Source organism: Manihot esculenta, chromosome 18 (genome assembly GCF_001659605.2).
Source record: "Manihot esculenta cultivar AM560-2 chromosome 18, M.esculenta_v8, whole genome shotgun sequence".
NCBI classification, from domain to species: domain Eukaryota; kingdom Viridiplantae; phylum Streptophyta; class Magnoliopsida; order Malpighiales; family Euphorbiaceae; genus Manihot; species Manihot esculenta.
The window spans coordinates 3791938-3811361 of record NC_035178.2 but is presented as its reverse complement, the minus strand read 5'-3'; the positions used below and the strand labels follow the sequence as shown (position 1 = coordinate 3811361).

At 43.2% G+C, this 19424-nt stretch overlaps 1 protein-coding gene across 1 annotated transcript; it reads left to right on the top strand.

Moving 5' to 3' along the window:
* Positions 1–14998: 14998 nt before the first annotated feature.
* On the top strand, positions 14999–17269 carry LOC110606769 (cytochrome P450 81C13). Its single transcript, XM_021745750.2, has 2 exons — positions 14999–16017; positions 16437–17269. The coding sequence occupies exons 1-2, from the start codon at positions 15121–15123 to the stop codon at positions 17055–17057; spliced, it is 1518 nt and encodes a 505-aa protein (XP_021601442.1). The 5' UTR covers positions 14999–15120; the 3' UTR covers positions 17058–17269.
* Positions 17270–19424: the final 2155 nt, after the last annotated feature.

Sequence of the window (19424 nt, the reverse complement as noted above, 5' to 3'; positions counted from 1 at the left end):
TCTTTCAACTTTCGGCTCTCAAATGCTACCGGATGTCCTTCTTGCATGAGTACTCTCCCTAGTGCCATGTTGGAAGCATCTGTTTGCACCTCAAAAGGTTTGCTCGTGTCAGGAAGAGCTAATACTGGTTCGGCCATCATCGCATTTTTCACCTCATCAAAAGCTGCTTGGCACTCGTCCGTCCACTGCCACTTGTTTCCCTTCTTTAGGAGCTCTGTGAGGGGGCACACCTTTTGGGAATATGCCCTCACAAATCGCCTGTAATAGTTTGCCAACCCCAAGAAGGATCTCAACTCTGTTACACCTCGGGGTACCTTCCAATCTCGAATGGCTTTTACCTTACCCTGATCCATGCTTATTTTTCCCTGCTCGACCACATGACCCAAAAATTTAATTCTGGTTTGAGCAAACACACATTTCTCTTTCTTCACGAAGAGCTTATTCTCCCTTAATTTCTCGAATACCAAACTAAGATGCTCCCTATGTTCTTTCAGCGAAGAGCTATATACCACAATATCATCAAAATAGACCACTACAAATTTATCAAGATATTCGTGAAAAACTTGGTTCATCAAAGTGCAAAAAGTAGCAGGAGCATTTGTTAGTCCAAAAGGCATAACTAGAAACTCAAAAGCACCATACCATGTCACACATGTTGTTTTGGGCTCGTCCCCCTCTTTAATTCGAACCTGATGATACACTGATCGAAGATCCAACTTGGTAAAGAACTTTGCCTGACCCAACTGGTCGAACAAATCTGCTATTAAGGGGATAGGGTACTTATTACGTACTGTCACCTTATTTAGAGCCCGATAATCCACACACAACCTTAGGCTTCCATCTTGTTTCTTTTGAAAAAGCACAGGAGCCCCAAAGGGTGCTTTTATTGGTCGTATAAACCCAGCTTCTAGTAACTCATCCAACTGTTTTCTCAATTCTGCCAGTTCTGAGGGTGCCATCCGGTAAGGCGCTTTCGCTGGAGCCCTTGTGCCCGATAACAACTCAATTTCGTGATCAATACTTCGACAGGATGGCAGAACAGATGGCAACTTCTCTAGCATAATATCCTTGTATCTTAGCATCACATCCCTGATCTCAAGGGGGTATGTAGACACCTCCCCCTTTTCCTTCATAATTGGAACCACCACATATGTCGGCTCCTTACGCTTCACTCCCTTCTTAAGCTGTAACGCTGAAATCAACTTCTTCTCATAAATCGGACTAAAAGTGGTAGGTACCACGCACGGACTATCTCCCATAAGGAGAAGGCAGTCCGCTGAGGGAATCGGCACTGCCCGTGCTGTCTTAAGAAATTCCATTCCGATCACTACATCAAAGTCATCTAATGGCGTTACTGTGAAGTTCACCTCTCCTCTCCAAAGTCCCATTGCACAAGCTATTGATTGAGCCACACCTACCATATTTTGTGCCTTGGAATTAACTGCTTTTATCTTCCCCTTGTCCGCTTTGATCTTCAGTTTAAAACGAGAAACTAACGAATCCACTATAAAATTGTCAGTAGCTCCCGTATCAACTAAGGCTCTGGCCAACTTCCCGTTGATAGTCAAATCCACATACATTAATCCCCTCTCAGAGGATTTGCTGGCTCTTTGCTTTTCCATAGCTCCTAGAAAACGGAGAGCCCCTACCATAGATTGATCATTGTCCACTTCTTTATGTTCTTCCTCTTCATTTCCCTTCTCTTCCTCTTGTAGAGTTCGTAAGGAATTCAATGCCCCTTTATGAGGGCAATCTACCATTCGATGGGGTCCAAGACATAAGAAGCACTTTACCTTAAGTCTTGGCAATGAGAACGAACTTGATCCTTGGGGTCGACTATCCTGTGATCCTGTGGAGCTCAATTCCCTTCCTTGAAAATAAGGTTTCGAGTTCACATTACCACTCCAGTTCCTTCTTTCTACCCCTCCAGTAGTGTGATTCAGTCGATTTGCTCCCCCACTTTGAGCCTTCACCCACTTGTTAGGGCGAGGGTCTTACCCCATAGTAGAATTGAGCTTCCGCTTAGCAGACTAGTTGGAATAATCCTCTAGGCCCTCAGCTGCCACTATAGCTGCATAGACATCTATCACCTTCTGTCTCCTTAATTCATTCTTAGCCCAAGGTTTCAACCCTTTCATAAAGTTGTAAAACCGATCCTCCTCCAGCATGTTCTCTATGTTTAGCATGAGATGTGAGAAGTCCCTCACGTAATCTTGAACCGAACCTGTTTGCTGTAGCTCTCCCAACTTGCACCGTGCATCATATGCCACATTCTCCGGACAAAATTGAGCTCTTAACTCCTTAGCGAACATGTCCCACGATATAACTTGGTTTGCCTCCGGCCCCGCTCTCACTATTTTATTACGCCACCACAATTTAGCATCATCAACCAAGTACAAGGGTAAGATCAACAGCTTGTCCTCCTCGGACTCTCGCTTGGTAACTCTAAAGAACAACTCCATGTCAAAAAGAAAATTGTCTACTTCTTTTGCATCCCTTGCTCCACCGAAAGCTTTCGGCTTCGGGACCTTTGTCCTCTCTGCCGCACAAGTTTTCATGTCATTGCTCCCCGTAACTTTCATAATTGTGTTCACTCTCGCATCAAGCTCTTCCGGTTTACCTTGGAATGTGTTCATCATCTCTTTGACATTATCATTGACCGTATCGATGGTCTCTTTAGCACCATCTCTCATCTCTTCGACAACCCCTACCAAAGAGGTATGAGCATCAGAAACAGATTGGAGACTTTCCATTATGCCTCCCACTTGAGAGGCCACTGCCTCCCATTCTGTCATTTTGGACTCCAGATCACCCCACCGGGTGTCCATCGCTTGAAAAGGATTTTGGGTGGCCTCAAACTCTATTGGCTCACCCTCACCTCTAGGCGATTTAGCCCTCTTAGCCAATTGCCGTTCATTTTCTTTCTCTAGCGCCTCAATGCGCTTATAAGCAGAATCGAACTCCAATACCATCCCCTCTTGGGTGGCATAGTCACTCAATAGAGCAACAATGTTCTCAACCCTTCTCTCAAGGGCATCGATGCGTGTGGTAGATTTTGTCATACCTCCACACTATTCTCGATCGTTCTGACTCTGATACTAATTGTCACGGTTTCAGATTTTGACACTGGCCTGGAGCCGTGTGGCACTTGGTTTGAACTCTTTTCAAGCCAAGTCAGCCAAGCTCTCTACGCGTTCACCTGGACAAAGGAACGTAAAGGTTAGGACCTCCTGCCCCATTCTGGTAAAAATGGGGAATACCACAGTTATCATATGAAAATATCATGATCGGATAATTATAGCAACACAAGCACATCAACAAGCAACCAAGCACAGAGATTTATTGAATGAGCTACTTATTTTATTCTAGGGACAAAATAGTCATTACACAGTCATGTCAACGATCCATTCCCAACTTGCAGACTGGGGGGAATGCCTGCAAGAAGAGAAGGCACAATCCAGGGACTCAACAAGCCTACGGTGGCCAGTCGGGCCAGCCCTTGCTGGTGGCCAACTAGTCACTCCCCCTTAAAGAGCCTTAAGAACAAGTAGAACTATGGTGGGAGGAGACATCAATATGTCTGAGGTGACATCCCCCTTTTATAAATAAATAAAAAGGAATTACAAGAAATTGATACGACCATTTTCTTCCTACTAATTTTCTGTAATTTATCCCAATATTATTTTTTAAGAATTCTAATATTGAAAAATTATAGTTTTGGTCCCTGAAACTCTATGACCCTGACATTAAGCATGAAATTCAATGTGAGTACATGATGATGGCTGTTGGTATTGTCAAGACAAGCAGCAACATCAACACTCGAGGCTTTCATCTGATGTGTTTTTTCAAGCAAAAGAACAAATTCAGACGAAAAACTAGTGCCTTGAAGATTAATTTTGTTGCTAGTTCTGGCAAATTGAACCAAGGCAGAGCTATAGAATGTGTGAAAGGGAGACTTTGATCACCAAATGGCGTAGGCTAGTCCACTCAAATAAGCCATTTTGAACCGGTTTCAATCATGTTTCAAGTGAGGCCCATAATTAATCTCATAATAAATGGTTTGGTATGAAAACTAGAATCGTTTGATCATAGCTGTCATGAGTTTGACTAGTCCAGTTCATAGTTAGAACCAAATCGTGGCCAATTTTCTTGCTGAAATTGACAGTTTGTCAAGCTTTACAGTTCAAACCAGTTGCAATTAGACACGATTTCAGGGTCATTGTTTCAAACAGTTATGGTTTAGCCCCTGTTTCAAAAAATGGTATGAGTTCAAAATTTTTAAAACTCAATAATATTAATATTAATATTCTATAAATTAAAATACATAAAATATATACAATTTAAGTTTATTATATATAATTTAAAATACATAGAATTTATTAAATTTAGTTAAATTTAATATTAATTTATATGTAATACGTATAATAAATCGTTAGTAATAAATACTTATATCTAATAAATTTAGGTAAGTTTAACTTTGAAAACTTAAATAAATGGTAGCAAAAGAATCATGGAAATAGTAGTCCATGCATCCCTTTTCCCCTAACCTCTTTTTCCTGAACATAATAGAATTCTGCCAAAAACAACAGAGCCTAAAAGAATTCACACTGAAAAAATTGATAACAAGTTTAAATTTTGTATAAGTTAATAATGGTTTTTGACAAAAAAAACAAAAGCTTGCAAAAACACTATTAAATCCTTTATATTATTTATAGTTATATTTTTATTACTTAAATTCATTCTAGATTTATATAAAATTAAAATTCTTAATATTATCTATTTTATAGGAATAAGTACAGTTAATTGATTTTAAGTAAAATAAAAATATTCTAAAATTAAAAAAAAATAAAAAAGAAGGTAGAAGTTTATAGGAGGTAAAAGTTTGTTTTGTGATGACCGTTGGGTTTCTTTGCCCCGATCTAAGGCCAGGCCCCTTAAGGTAGCCCATAATCTGAAGGCTTCTAAAAGTCTCCTCCAAGAACCAGGTCCAGCCCACTCAGCTCAAAGACCGGGTTCCAGTCAGTTTCTTCACACAGTCCGGCCCAGCTCTCCCGGCCCAATGAACAGACTCCATCTGGGCCTAATCTTAACCTTATCTTCCGGTCCAGCTCGGAACCAGGAAGGAATTCAGCCCATTCGCTTTGTTGGACCACCCGTACGGGCGTCCGGGTGAATCAGGGGGCCGTTACGCATGGGGCAGCGATTTGATTTCCTCGTACGTCCATATCAACGTGACAGGGACAGGTGGCCCAATGACATACATTCTGTTACACGTCACTAGCGGACAAAAGGAAACATATAAAAGGAGAAATACTCTCCTCTAGGTCTAAGCTTTTCCAGTTTTATAGAACCCTTGTAAAAACCCTATTATCTGGATCTCAGTTCATCAACTGGCGCCGTCTGTGGGAAACGAAGGAGATCTTTTTATCGCCAGAGTTCCACTCTTACAATACCCACTGAGATCCACAATGGCTAACTACAACGAAAACAACGTCATTCCAAATGACCTGAGCTCCGCCCAAGAGGGGCAACAGTTCTCCTTTTCCAGTCCTACAACCCCAAACAATCAACCACCCACTCTTTTTAATCCCTCGCCAAGCTTGGCAGGAAATGCTTCCGTCGCTATCTTGTCCAACCAGGACCTTCAAACCATGGCCCTCCAACTACAAAGCACCGCCCACTCGCTAGGGCAGATGATGCAGCAATGGGGCCTTAGCACCCCAGCAAACGTATTGCCAGTGGTAGAAGAGCCCCAGACCAATGAACCTCAACCTACTCTCAACCATCCCCAAACAGTTAGTCGCGAAACCGGAGAAAGGGGGAGAAGAGCCGAGGAAGAGGAAGAACCGGAGGCTAGAGTTCATGGAAGGAGGGTGAGAGAGATGATTGAGAACGATGAAGTTGATAGTTATTCCGCCAGAACCACCAGAAAGATGGGGAGCGAGATGTGTGAGGAGGAGTGCCGCCAGGAGAGGAAGCCCAGGCAGGAAGCGGAGAGTGTAGACCAGAAGTTGCAAAAGATGAGAGAGCAACTCTTGGCCGAGCTGGGAACGAGGGATTAGAACCATGCTCTCCTGCCCGCCTCTTTACCCTTCTCGAAGTGGGTGCAACAGGAGACTGTTCCTAAGAAGTTTATGATGCTGCCTATGGCTGCGTACGACGGAGCTGGGAACCCCCGGGAGCACGTATTAAACTACAAGACTTTCATGGAACTGCAGACTCTTTCGGATGCCTTGATGTGTAAGGTATTCCCTACGACGCTCTCAGGGCCAGCACGGGCGTGGTTCAACAGCCTTGAAGCCGGAAGTATCAGCAGTTTTGGAGATCTGGCCACTCGCTTCATCAGCCGGTTTATCGCCGGGGTGCCCGCAGATAGGAAGACGAGTTACCTGGAGACGGTCAGACAGAGGAGAGACGAATCGCTCAGGGAATACGTCGCTCGTTTCATTACGGAGGCCCTGCAAATCCCTGAGCTCGATGAGGAAAGGGCTGTAGAAGCCATGCAGAAGGGGACGACCTCGGCCGAATTCTTTGGCTCATTAAGCAGGAAGCCTCCGACCTCACTGGCCGAGCTGATGAAGCGGGCTGAAAAATACATAAGACAGGATGATGCCTTGGTGACAAGCAGGTTCGCCAAAGGAGCGACAGATAAGGGGAAAGTACCGGAGGAAGGGAGGCCGGAGAGGCACGAGAAAAAGCATGGCAAGAGGCCCGAGCCTTACAGACAACCCTGGGAGCGAAGGGACCAAAGACCTCACCCTCCTCGGGTCTCAGAACAGAGGCCACTCCCTCCGTGGGTTCCAGAGACGCCGACCCCACTCAATGCCTCTAGAGCCGAAGTGCTCATGGCCGTCCAGGGCAAGGAGTTCCTCCAATGGCCCAGGCCTATGAAAACGGAAGCAAACCAGCGAGACCCAAACAAATATTGTCAGTGCCATTGCACGCACGACCACGACACCAATAACTGCTTCCAGTTGATCACAGAGATCGAGAGGCTGATAAAAAGAGGGTACCTCAAGAACTTCGTGAGGAAACCGGAGGGACAGAGGCCTCAGCCCAATCCGGCAGCCCAAGTACCAAGGAGAGCAGGAACTGGACCAGTGAATGATGGGTCCAGTGGGACCATGAACATGATTGTCGGGGGAACAGGAGGTCGGATGAGCCGTAGGGGAAAGAAGAGGAGTCGAGAGGGGGAAAGCAACAGCGCCGAGGTCATGCAGGTCGTCGAGCACACTCCAGTGGCCATCACCTTCTCTCCGGAGGATGCCCAGGGTGTTCAGATGCCCCATGATGACGCCCTTATCGTTGAAGCCGTCATTCACAACTACCGAGTCAAGAAGATTTTAGTGGATGATGGGAGCAAGGTGAACCTATTATCCTACCGGGTTTTCCACCAGATGGGAATTCCCGAGGAACAGCTAGTCTGGGATCAGGCACCAGTCAGGGGGATTGGAGGAGTACCAGTACCCGTAGAGGGGAAAGTGAAGCTGGCCCTCACCTTAGGCGAAGCGCCAAGAACTCGCACCCATTATGCGGTGTTCTTAGTGGTCAAACTCCCGTTGAGCTACAACGCGATCCTGGGGAGACCTGCACTGTTTGACTTTGAGGCCGTCCCTAGTATCAGATACCTGGCGTTGAAGTTCCCAACAGAGGCAGGAGTAGGAGTAGTCCGGGGAAGCCAAGAAAAGGCAAGAGCAGTGTACTTAGCCACAGTGGCAAAACCAAGCTTGGCAGCAGAGAGGCTTGACTCAGAAGTGCTAGAGGTCAGGGATGAGAAGAAAGAGGCCAGAACAGAGCCAGTCGGAGAGTTGGAGACTTTTCCTTTATTAGAGGCAGAGACAGATAAGGTCTTCAGTCTCAATGCCGGCCTTACTGAAGAACAAAAAACTGAAGTCATGATCCTGATCCGAGGTCACGCATCGAGCTTCGCCTGGAAGCCCTCTGACATGCCTGGGATTGACCCTGAGGTGATGACTCATAAGCTGAACGTCCTCCCCGACGCTAGACCGATACAGCAGAAGAAGAGAGTGGTAGGAAAGGAGAAGCAACAGGCCACCCGGGAGGAAGTACAGAAATTAGAAGAGGCAGGCTTTATTAGGGAAGTCATGTACCCGCAGTGGTTAGCAAATCCTGTATTAGTCAAAAAAGCCAATGGCAAATATAGGATGTGCATAGATTTTACTGACCTAAATCAGGCTTGTCCTAAAGATTGTTATCCCCTCCCTGATATTAATTGTAATACCCGGCTAGACGCCGGCATCAGAATTCTTACTTTCCGGCGGGATTTCCGTTGAAATATGGAATTCGAGGATGTCGGAGGTTCCTAGAAGGGTAAAAGAGAAAGGTTTTCTAAAAGATTTTTAAGTGTTTTATGGTTTTGAATGCAAATGATTTGAGTTTTGAAGAGAAAAGACCAAGGAGGCATTTGCCAGGTTCGGCCGCCGAAAGTGAAGTTCGGCCTCTGAACGTTGCATGGTTTTGCTGCGTCCAAAGTCCATGTTCGGCCACCGAACATGGTAGAGGTTTGCATGCAGGGTTGGCCGCCGGAAATGGTTGACCAAGCCACCTATAAAAGGCCCATTGTCCGAAAAAAGGGGGAGTTTTCTCTCCATTCTTGGGCTAAGGTGAGTTCATGCTCTCCATGGGTTGTTTTCATGGTTTTTCTTCAAATCCTTCAAGGTTTTCATGAGTTTTCTCCTTGTGTTGAAGAGTTGTGAGCTTGGAGCAAGGAGGTGGAGAGCTTGGAGACTTTTGGAGCTTGGATCTCCAGATCTTCAAGTTTGGGTCGCACCAACTCTTGATCTTCAAGAGGTAAGTGTAGATCCTTGGCTTTTATGATGTTTTAAGTGAGTTTTATGAAGGGAAAAGGGTTAGGATTGCATGGTTTTGCATGGTTGTGCATGATAGGGTTTATGTACCCTTATTGCCTATGTATGCTTTATGTTGATGTTTGTGGGAGTTTAAGCTTGATTTAAGCTCCTTTTTGCATGGTTAAGGGTTTATGCATGTTTTGGAGAGGTTGGATGCATGTTTTGGGTGTTTGGAAGGTTTGGGAGGCTTGTATGCATGCGAGGCTGAGTTCTGGACGAACTCAGGTTCGGCCGCCGAAGCTGCATGTGGATGCATGGTTTGGCCACGTAACCTTGCCCCCGAAAGTTGAGTTTCGGCTTGGAAGCAGACTTTCGGCCGCCGAAGGAAGGTTCGACCGCTGAAGATGCCTGCCTTTCGGATTTGGAGAGGGGGTTCAGCTGCCGAAGGTGCCGCCGAAGGTGCCTGCCTGTCGGATCTAGAGAGGGGGTTCGGCAGCCGAAGGTGCCCTGTCCAACCTTTCTTTGCTTGTTTTTCCATGCATGCCTAAGGTGTTTTAGAGGGATTTTTGGGGGAATGTTAAGAGCTATGTTAGAGTTGTTTGATCCCTCATTTGAGTCCACCTGTGTAGGATCGGACCTGAGGAATCGAGGTGTTTAGCAGTGTTAGCTGCTTCAAAGTGAGTCCAGAGTTAGCCCAGCAGTTGCTAGAGGTAAGTAGAACTGAACTATGTTTTTAAAGTAATGAATGTTTTAGCATGTTTCCATGCATCATAAATGCTATATTAGATTGTATTGCATTGCATTAGTAACCACGAAGATGACGCATTGCATTGTTTATTGTGGATGTAGATGGACAACAGGACGACTCATTAGCCCTCTAGTATATTGCATGTAACAGAAGTCCTGAGGAGCCCCTTGAGGGCCGGGCACAGAGCTATGTATGTAACAGAAGTCCTGAGGAGCTCCTTCGAGGGCCGGACACAGAGTAGAGGGAGTTTTGAGTCAGTCCATCCTTGATGTGATTTATTGTGACGTGATGCATTCCATGATGGCATATGTTTTGAATGTTTTTATGTGTTCTGCTCACTGGGCTTTATAGCTCACCCCATTCCCTAACCCCATGTTTTCAGGGCCAGAGAAGTCAGAGTCAGCAAGAGTAGAGTAAGAGCATGGCTTTGGGTATGTTTTTGTAATAGAAGTTTAGTGGACATGATGTAAGTAAAGTTGTGTGTTGTACAGACATGTTATGGCATGTAATGTATACAGAGTTATAATATTGTGCTTGGCCCTAGTGTATGGATAATCCCTTTGTACATGGATCTTTTTATGTTTTATGATGTTTTATGAGAACCAAGCTTGATATGTAATGTTGCCCATCTAAAGCATATGATGAGAGCTCTAGTATGTGGGTTTATGATCCCAGAGATCACAGAGATAGTGCATGCACAAGTCAAGCTTGGTCCAGGCTGAACGTATAGTATGTTAACCTAACTGGAGCATTTTTGAGGGCTCCAGTAAGGGGTTTGTCTCTTGAGAACGGTGTGTTGAGCGAAGACGCTCAGGGATCTGAGGTATCCCACATCGGTCGTACAGAGAAGGTTCAGATGCTTAGATTAAGCTTGGTATATAGAGAAAAGTTTTAAAGTGAATGAAAAGTTCAAAGTTTTATGGAAAATGTTGATCATGTATGGGATTTATCAGGACACAGAGTGTTTAGCAGGCTTGCTCCAGACCACCTTCGGAAGCCTAAAGTGCCTCCAAAACTCATGCAAGTTCGGCGGCCGAACATGAGGTTCGGCGGCCGAACCTGGGCCACTTTCAGAAGCCTAACTTGCCCCCCTAAACTATCCCATGTTCGGCGGCCGAACCTGAAAATGCCTCCATGGTCTTTTTCATTCAAAACTCAGTTCCTTTCTTACTTAAAATCATAAAATACATTAAAACATTTTATGAAAACATGATTTTACCCTTCTAGAGGTTTCTGACATTCGAGATTCCACTGGACGGTAGGAATTCTGATACCGGAGTCTAGCCGGGTATTATACCTATCCTCGATAGTTGGGCCAACCTCAGAAAGGACCCCATGGACATTCCTCACAGAGGCGATCGTAGCCCTGCTTGCAAGGGTCCCCATCTTAGCTATGGAGGCCTCAAGCCTCTCTCCAGAAGCATCGCCAAAAGGCGGGGCAGGCTTCGCTCTCGTCAACCCAGAGTTCTCGCTCGGCCTTGAAGTCCAAGGGGACCTGAAAGCTCGAACAGCTAGAGCGGCTGAGACCGACCTATCGATACTTGGCAGCCTCGAAGATTCGACACCTCGAAAGCTCGATTCCGGAGCTCGGGTAGGATCAGGAGGAGGAGGCGGCTGGATGACCTGAACGATATGACTTCGGCCACTTGTTGGGTAAACCCTCCCGCCAATCGTCCTACTAGGAGGGCGTCCGAGGCAACGTTCAGGCTCCCCTTAGGCAGCGTAAGAATTTTAGGGGGCTTAATCTGATCAATCTTCATCTTAGAAGCTGCAAAAATCCAGAATCGGGGCAGGTCAGAACAACTCTCAATAAAAATCACAAAAGCAAGATTAAAACAGACCTCCATGAGAGACAAAGTAATAAAATTTTTGGCTCGCCTCAACCATCAAAAAGAGGGGTATCGAACAGACGCTCTGTGGATGTAAAACCTTTGCTCAGACAAACAGATTCGAAAGAAGACATGAAGAGAATGAAATTATGGGTCAGCGTTCGAGAAGCAATCTCGAAATACTAGAAAACCCCGTGGAAGAAAAAAGTTAAGGGAAAAGATACTGTTTAACAAAGAAGACTAAGCTCACATCTTTCTGAAGATAGATTATACCAGAAGTATGCGGATCGAAAAGAAAGATCGTTTCATTCCGGTGAGGGTCCTGAAGGTGGCAACAGGGGTGATATCAAGATATACCCCAAGAATGAGGTTTTTATGCTGGACGGGATGATGCTAGACTCTAGGCCAGCGGCGCCAGGATCCTTAAAAGATATTCATGGGGAAGGAAGGAAATCGTACCTTGAAAATAAAGGCAGGGAAGTGGAGATGGCAGTGTGCACGAAGAACAGAGGAAAGCCAGAAGTGGAAAAAGGCAGAGGGGATTCGAAAGTCGAAATGACAAAAAGATGAAAGGGTGTTATGAGGGAAGCAGTACATAAACAGGCGCGGTCATAATGATTCTTGGGATTTACCCCCTCATCAGTTGAGGCAATAACTGACGAGAAGGTAAATGGGCAATTGATGACCGCTGGATTTCTTCGCCTCGGTCTAAGGCCAGGCCCCTTAGGGCAGCCCATAATATGAAGGCTTCTAAAAGCCTCCTCCAAGAACTAGGTCCAGCCCACTCAGCTCAAAGACCGGGTTCCAGTCAGTTTCTTCACACAGTCCGGTCCAGCTCTCCCGGCCGAATGAACAGACTCCCTCTGGGCCTAGGCTTAACCTTATCTTTCGGTCCAGCTCGGAACCGGGAAGGAATTCAGCCCATTTGCTTTGTTGGACCACCCGTACGCGCGTCCGGGAGAATCAGGGGGCCGTTACGCATGGGGCAGCGATCTGATTTCCTCGTACGTCCATATCAACGTGACAGGGACAGGTGGTCCAATGACATACATTCTGTTACACATCACTAGCGGACAAAAAGAAACATATAAAAGGAGAAATACTCTCCTCTAAGTCTAAGTTTTTCCAGTTTTACAGAATTCTTGTAAAAACCCTATTATCTAAATCTCAGCTCATCATTTTGTAATATAATTCTATTAATAATTTAGAAAGTCATATAATATATATTTGTAATCTTAATTAACCTTTTAATTGACATAATTTATTTTTTAAGAAAAAATTAAATGAACTCGAATAAAATTATATATAATTTATTTTTTTAAATAAAAATTTTATAAATTAAAAAATAAATAATTTTTTTAAATAACTAATTTAATAAATAAATAAAGTAAAAGCAGAAGTATGCAAATTGAAAAGAAAAATGAAAGACTACATGGATAGAAGATTTGGATATGTTAAATATGAAAATTATTAATTTTTTATTATTTTGAAGAAACTAATTATTATGTTTTGATCTAATTTTACCTTTTATTTTAGGAAAAAAAGGCCAAGATTTAGATTTAGAGTTATCTCATGATCAATGAGTTTTATGTTTTTATCTAGTTAGTTAATTGTTATTAAGAGTACCATTATTTAATGAAAAATAAGTTATTTTATAAAAAATATTTTTAAATATAAATAAACGAAATTTTAATGTGTATAAATTAACTAATAAAATTATTTTTAAAATTATATAAAAAATAATTTTTTTCTTGTTTTTTTCATAAGTGTAAATATATAAATACTAACAATGATGCCGCTACAGTGATGTTCTAATGGATCTCACTGGGACTAGGGATGGCAGGCGGGTGGATTTTCACAGGTACCCGATCCGCCCAAACCCTATTAGGACGGATTTTGGTATTTACAAAACGGATTTGGGCGGATTCGGGTTTGAAAAATTTTACCCGTCTCGGATTCGGGTAGGATTCGGGATTAGGTGATCGGATACCCGTTATCCGAACCCGTTTAGCTATACTAACCCTAATTCCTTATCCCTAATTCATTTTCTCATTTTACTCGAGCTTCTCTCTCTGTCGGCGCCTCTCTCCCCCCTTCCCTTCCCATAATTTCCAATCGACGCCTCTCTCCCATTTCACTGACGACTGCCGGAAGCCCAGTCGGCACCGGCGACATCTGCTTCCTCTCCCCAGTCAGCGATATCTAAGGCTGAGCAGAATCCGGTTCAAACCGAAAAAACCGACCGAACCGAACCGATTTGAAAATTTGGTTCGGTTTTTTATACATTTCGGTTCGGTTCGATTTAAATTTCAGAAATTTCGGTTATTTCGGTTCGGTTCGGTTTTGATCAGAAAAAAACCGAAAAAACTGAACCGAACCGATTAGGGATAATAATATATTTTTTCAATAATATAGAGAAATTAAATTATATTAAAATTAAAATATTTTAATTAAATTTTAAAATACTAAAAATAAAGAGTAAAAAATTAAAAAAATATTAAAAATCGAAATCGATCAAACTGAACCGAACCGAACCGAATCAGACCGGTTCGATTCGATTCGGTTTCTGACAAAAATCGGTTCGGTTTGGTTTTCATAAAAACTAAAATTTCGGTTTTCGGTTTATTCGGTTCGGTTCGGTTTTGAACCGAACCGACTGAATGCTCACCCCTAGCGATATCTCCTTCTCTCTCTCCAGTCGGCGATATCTCCCACTTCCCAGTTAACGCATCTCTTCCCCACTTCACTTGACGAGTGCCGGCAGCTCAGTCGGCACCGGCAACGTCTCCTTTCTCTCCCCAGTTGACGATAAATCTTTTCTCTCTCCGGTCAGCGATATCTCCTTCTCTCTCTCCAGTGTGGTGACATCTCCCACTTTCCAGTCAGAGACAACTCTTCACTTACCAAGTTAATATATTTTCCAGTTTAAATGTTATGCAGATAAACTTTACATCTTTTGGCACATTGATATATCTTAGTCTCATGGATTGATTTTTTGAGCATCTTTTATCAGGGGTTTTCCTAACCTTTCTTTTTGCTGTTGTCATCTTCTATTGTGGTTTTTTTGGATGCTTGGCATTTGTCAATATTGTTTTGAATATTATACTGCACACTGGGGGTTCTGGCTGACATGCTTGTTGTAGTCAGTAGCTATCTATTTTCGGAACTGCTAGTTTAGTAGTAAAGTAACACATCTTTTGGCACCCTTGATCGTTCCATCAGGTGGTGACTCCACTAATATCAGATTGCGTCATTCTCATAAACCATTGAATCTGGTTGACCCTACTGCTGAGAAGAATGGTTTTACAAGTCGATCGGGTTCGGGTATTACTAAACGGATTTAAAATGGGTACGGATAGTAAAATTAAAACACTAAACGGATTTGGAACGGATTTAAAAATTTTATATATAATCAGGTTCGAATACTCCCAATTTTGCGGGTACCCTAACCGTTGCCATCTCTAACTGGGACCTATGGCCATGGGTATGATTTCTTTTTTCGAGCATGGGGACTATAATTTTTTTTTTTCAAAAAAATGATTTTTTGGTCCTTCTATTATCCATTAATGATTCTTTGATTTTTCTGACATCTTCAACTCGTAGCTTAGACACGGAAAAAAAAACAAAACAAAAAAAAAACAATCATAGCTTAGGGCAAAAAGTCTTGGAGAGTTGGATTTGATTTGGATGCACTTACCTATCCTCTCTGAATCTCTCCCTTTTCTGCTTTTCAATGGAAAGCATACACTATTACCTTGCTCTCTTGCTCTTCATCTTCTTGCTTAAAAGAGTCTTGTTCCGTCAGAAGCAAAATTTACCTCCTAGTCCACGTGCTCTTCCAGTTCTCGGCCACCTCCACCTCATCCGGAAGCCGCTTCCCCTGGCACTGGAGACTCTCCTTTCACAGTACGGTCCAGTTCTATCCCTAAAATTTGGTTCCAGGTCTGTTCTTATAGTTTCTTCACCATCTGCAGTTGAAGAGTGCTTAACCAGGAATGATATAATATTTGCAAACCGACCCCGTTCCATGGCCGGGGATCATTTCACTTACAACTATTCTTCCTTTGTTTGGGCACCTTATGGTGATTTTTGGAGGATCCTACGTCGTCTTTCCGTTGTTGAAATATTCTCTTCGAAGAGCCTCCAGAAAACTTGTGCCATCCGTGAGGAGGAAGTTCGTATCCTGCTCTGCCGACTGTTTAAGATCTCAGCTGGTGCCAAGAAACAGGTGAATTTGAAGTTTCTGTTTTCTCTTCTAACCTGCAATATCATGATGAGAACGACTGTTGGAAAACGCTGTGTGGAAGTGGAGGCTGAGGATTCAGAGTTGGAGAATCAATTATTTCAAGAATTCAAGGAGATTTTCTTTCCAATCATCTCCTTGAACATCTGTGATTTTATCCCAGTCTTGAGGGTGATTGGTTTCAAAGGGATAGAGAAGAGCATGATAAAATTGAATGACGTGAGAAATGAATTTTTGCAAAATTGGTTAGATGAACTTAAATTGAAGAGAATCAATTCCAAAACATCAGATGAGAAAGAGAAAAGATCGGTGGTTGAAACTCTGCTCTCCCTGCAAGAATTAGAACCTGAATTTTACACAGACGAAGTTATCAAAAGTACTATGGTGGTAAGTAATAACATACCCTCCCCACTTGCTGTTTTAGCATCTTTAGGCTTTGCATTATTACACTTGATCCGAAGAATAGTCTTACCATATCTCATCAATTAAATATGCATTCTTTTGTTATTGATTCAAGAAAGCTAGAATTGCCTGTTTGGGATTATGGTTTCATGGCCAAAACTGATTTTCAGGAAAAAAAGCTGATTTTTGAAACTAATTTATAAAAAAGTTGTTTAAGCAAGTATTTGTTCTGTTAAACCAGTGAAGAATTATGTCATACTTGTGCATGAATTAGCATATCTTTTTTAAAATTACAATTTTGGTCTCAAAGAGCTTCTGAATTCAAGCATGTGTATTTGTGAAAATAGTAGGACTGGTAATCAAGGTCTTAGCTCTAACATTCTAAACCAATTTATATGGTTCAGATAATGTTGATTGCCGGAGCAGAAACATCAGCGGTCACATTGGAATGGGCAATGTCACTCCTACTGAATAATCCAGAAGCATTACAGAAATTGAAAGCTGAGATTGACCACCATGTTGGACATGGGAATTTGCTGAATGATTTGGATCTTGTCAAGCTTCCCTACCTCAGGTGTGTCATAAACGAGACACTTCGATTATACCCTGTAGCACCCCTTGTGTTGCCTCATTTGTCATCTGAAAATTGCACAGTCGGAGGATTTGAGATACCAAAGGACACAATGCTGTTGGTGAATGTCTTGGCCATGCATAGGGATCCCAAAAATTGGGAAGATCCCAATGAGTTTAAGCCAGAAAGATTTGAAGGCGATTTAGGGGAACAACATGGCTACAAGTTTATTCCTTTTGGTGTTGGGAGGAGAGCATGTCCCGGTGCTGCCATGGGCATACGTATGGTTTCATTAGCACTGGGTTTGCTTATTCAGTGCTTTGAATGGGAAAAGGATGGGTTGGAGAAAGTTGACATGAGCCAAAGTTTTGGACTCTCTCTATCCAGGGCTAAGCCTTTGGTAGCATTGTGCAGTCCACGCCAAGAGTCGGTTGAACTTATCTCCCAAATTTAGTCCCTGTGGACTTGAATTTGCCTCCCTGTTTATTTTGTGACAGTGATAGCATACTGATTCATGTGAAGAATCCACTGTTTCTACTATTACTTTGGATGGTGCTTGCTGAGTGAAACTATGAACGCTTGCAAATTTTCATTCTGTTTAATCACATGTATCTATCAAAATATCTACTTGTTTGCTGGCAAGGAATAAGCTTCTTCCATGACCAACCCCGAAATCTTGCAGGTCTATTTGGGCTTAGGGTCCTAGAGATTTCAGTGATGTAAGTGTTAAGTGTCACGGTTTCAGATTTTCACACTGGCCTGGAATCGTGTGGCACTTGGTTTGAACTCTTTTCAAGCCAAGTCAGTCAAGCTCTCTACGCGTTCACTTGGACAAAGGAACGTAAAGGTTAGGACCTCCTGCCCCATTCTTGTAAAAACGGGAAATACTACAGTTATCATATGAAAATATCATGATCGGATAATTATAGCAACACAAACACATCAACAAGCAACCAAGCACAGAGATTTATTGAATGGGCTACTTATTTTATTCCAGAAGCAAAATAGTCACTACACAGTTATGTCAACGATCTATTCCCAACTTGCAGATAGGGGGAACGCTTGCAAGAAGAGAAGGCACAATCCAGGGACTCAACAAGCCTACGGTGGCCAGTCGGGCCAGTCGGGTCAGCCCTTGCTGGTGGCCAACTAGTCACTCCCCCCTAAAGAGCCTTAAAAACAAGTAGAACTATGATGGGAGGAGACATCAATATATCTGAGGTGACACCCCCTTTTATAAATAAATAAAAAGGAATTACAAGAAACTGACACGGCCCTTTTCTTTCTATTAATTTCCTGTAATTTATCCCAATATTGTTTTCTAAGAATTTCAATATTGAAAAATTACAATTTTGGTCCCTGAAACTCTATGATCCTGACACTCCCCCACTTAAATGGTCGACGTCCTCGTCGACTGAGAGGACTGAGCGTTAATGAAGTCCACTATCTTGTGTGCATATGCTTGTAGACTTGACTCCTTCTCCCAACTGGTTTCTTCAACACCAAGGCCGTTTCACTTGACAAGGTACTCTTTGTGTGGTGGGCGCCTGGTGGACTTGACGATTCATTCCGCTAAGATTTCTTCAGCTCCTTGATTGACAGGTGGTGCGCGGGTTACTGCTGGTCGTGATGTCGTGTTACGGCTTGCATTTGACTCATTGGCATAATATGGCTTCAATTTGCTGACGTGAAATACTGGGTGGACTGTCATCCACTTCGGAGGTTTGATCCTGTAAGCAGCTGGTCCAATCTTGGCAACTACTGGTACTGGTCCTTCATACTTCCGAACTAATCTTTTGTCACGGTTGCGGAGGAATCTCAGCTGCTCTGGCAATAGCTTCACCATCACTAAGTCACCGACTGTGAACTCCTACGGCCGCCGGTTCTCATACGCCCATTTCTTCATATGACTCTTGGCTTTCTCCAACTGAGCGCGGGCAAGCTCGACATTTTATCTCCACTTCTTGCTGAATTGGAATGCTTTCGGATTGCGATCTAAATAAGGCACATCTACATTATAAGGTACCAACGGTTGTTGACCTGTCACAATCTCAAAAGGACTTTTGTTAGTAGTAGAGCTCTGTAAAGAATTAAAACAAAATTGAGCAACATCAAGGAGGGAAACCCAATTCTTCTGGCTGGCACTAACAAAGTGTCGCAGGTACTCCTCCAACATTCCATTAACTCTCTCTGTTTATCCATCCGTTTGAGGATGGTAACTTGAGGACATCGCCAGGTTGGTGCCCAACAGCTTGAACAACTCCGACCAAAATGACCCTGTAAATCTTGCATCACAGTCACTAACTATGTTCTTTGGGATTCCCCAGTATTTTACAACATGCTTGAAAAATACTTTAGCAGTCTCCTCTGCCGAACAATATTTTGACACCGGCACGAACGTGGCATATTTGGAAAACCTGTCGACAACCACCAAAATGTGATTAACTTCCCCCACTCACGGGAGTCCAATGATAAAGTCAATGGAAACACTTCCCCATGGCCTACTCGGCATTGGTAATGGCTGTAACAACTCTGCTGGTTTCTATCTGTCCGCCTTATTCTGTTGACAAACTAAACAAATCTTTGTATACTCTTGGACGTCATTCGCCATTTTTGGCCAAAAGTACCCTTGCTTCAAAAGTGCTAAAGTACGCTGCCACCCTGAATGACCAGCCCACCTAGTGTCATGACATTCCTTTAATAACAAACTTCTAAGTCCCCCTGCTTTGGGAACATAGACTCTGTTCCCTCTTGTCATGATCAAGTCCACTTCTAACCAAAATTGCCTAGTTTTGCCGTTGTCCACTAGTTTCCTTGATAA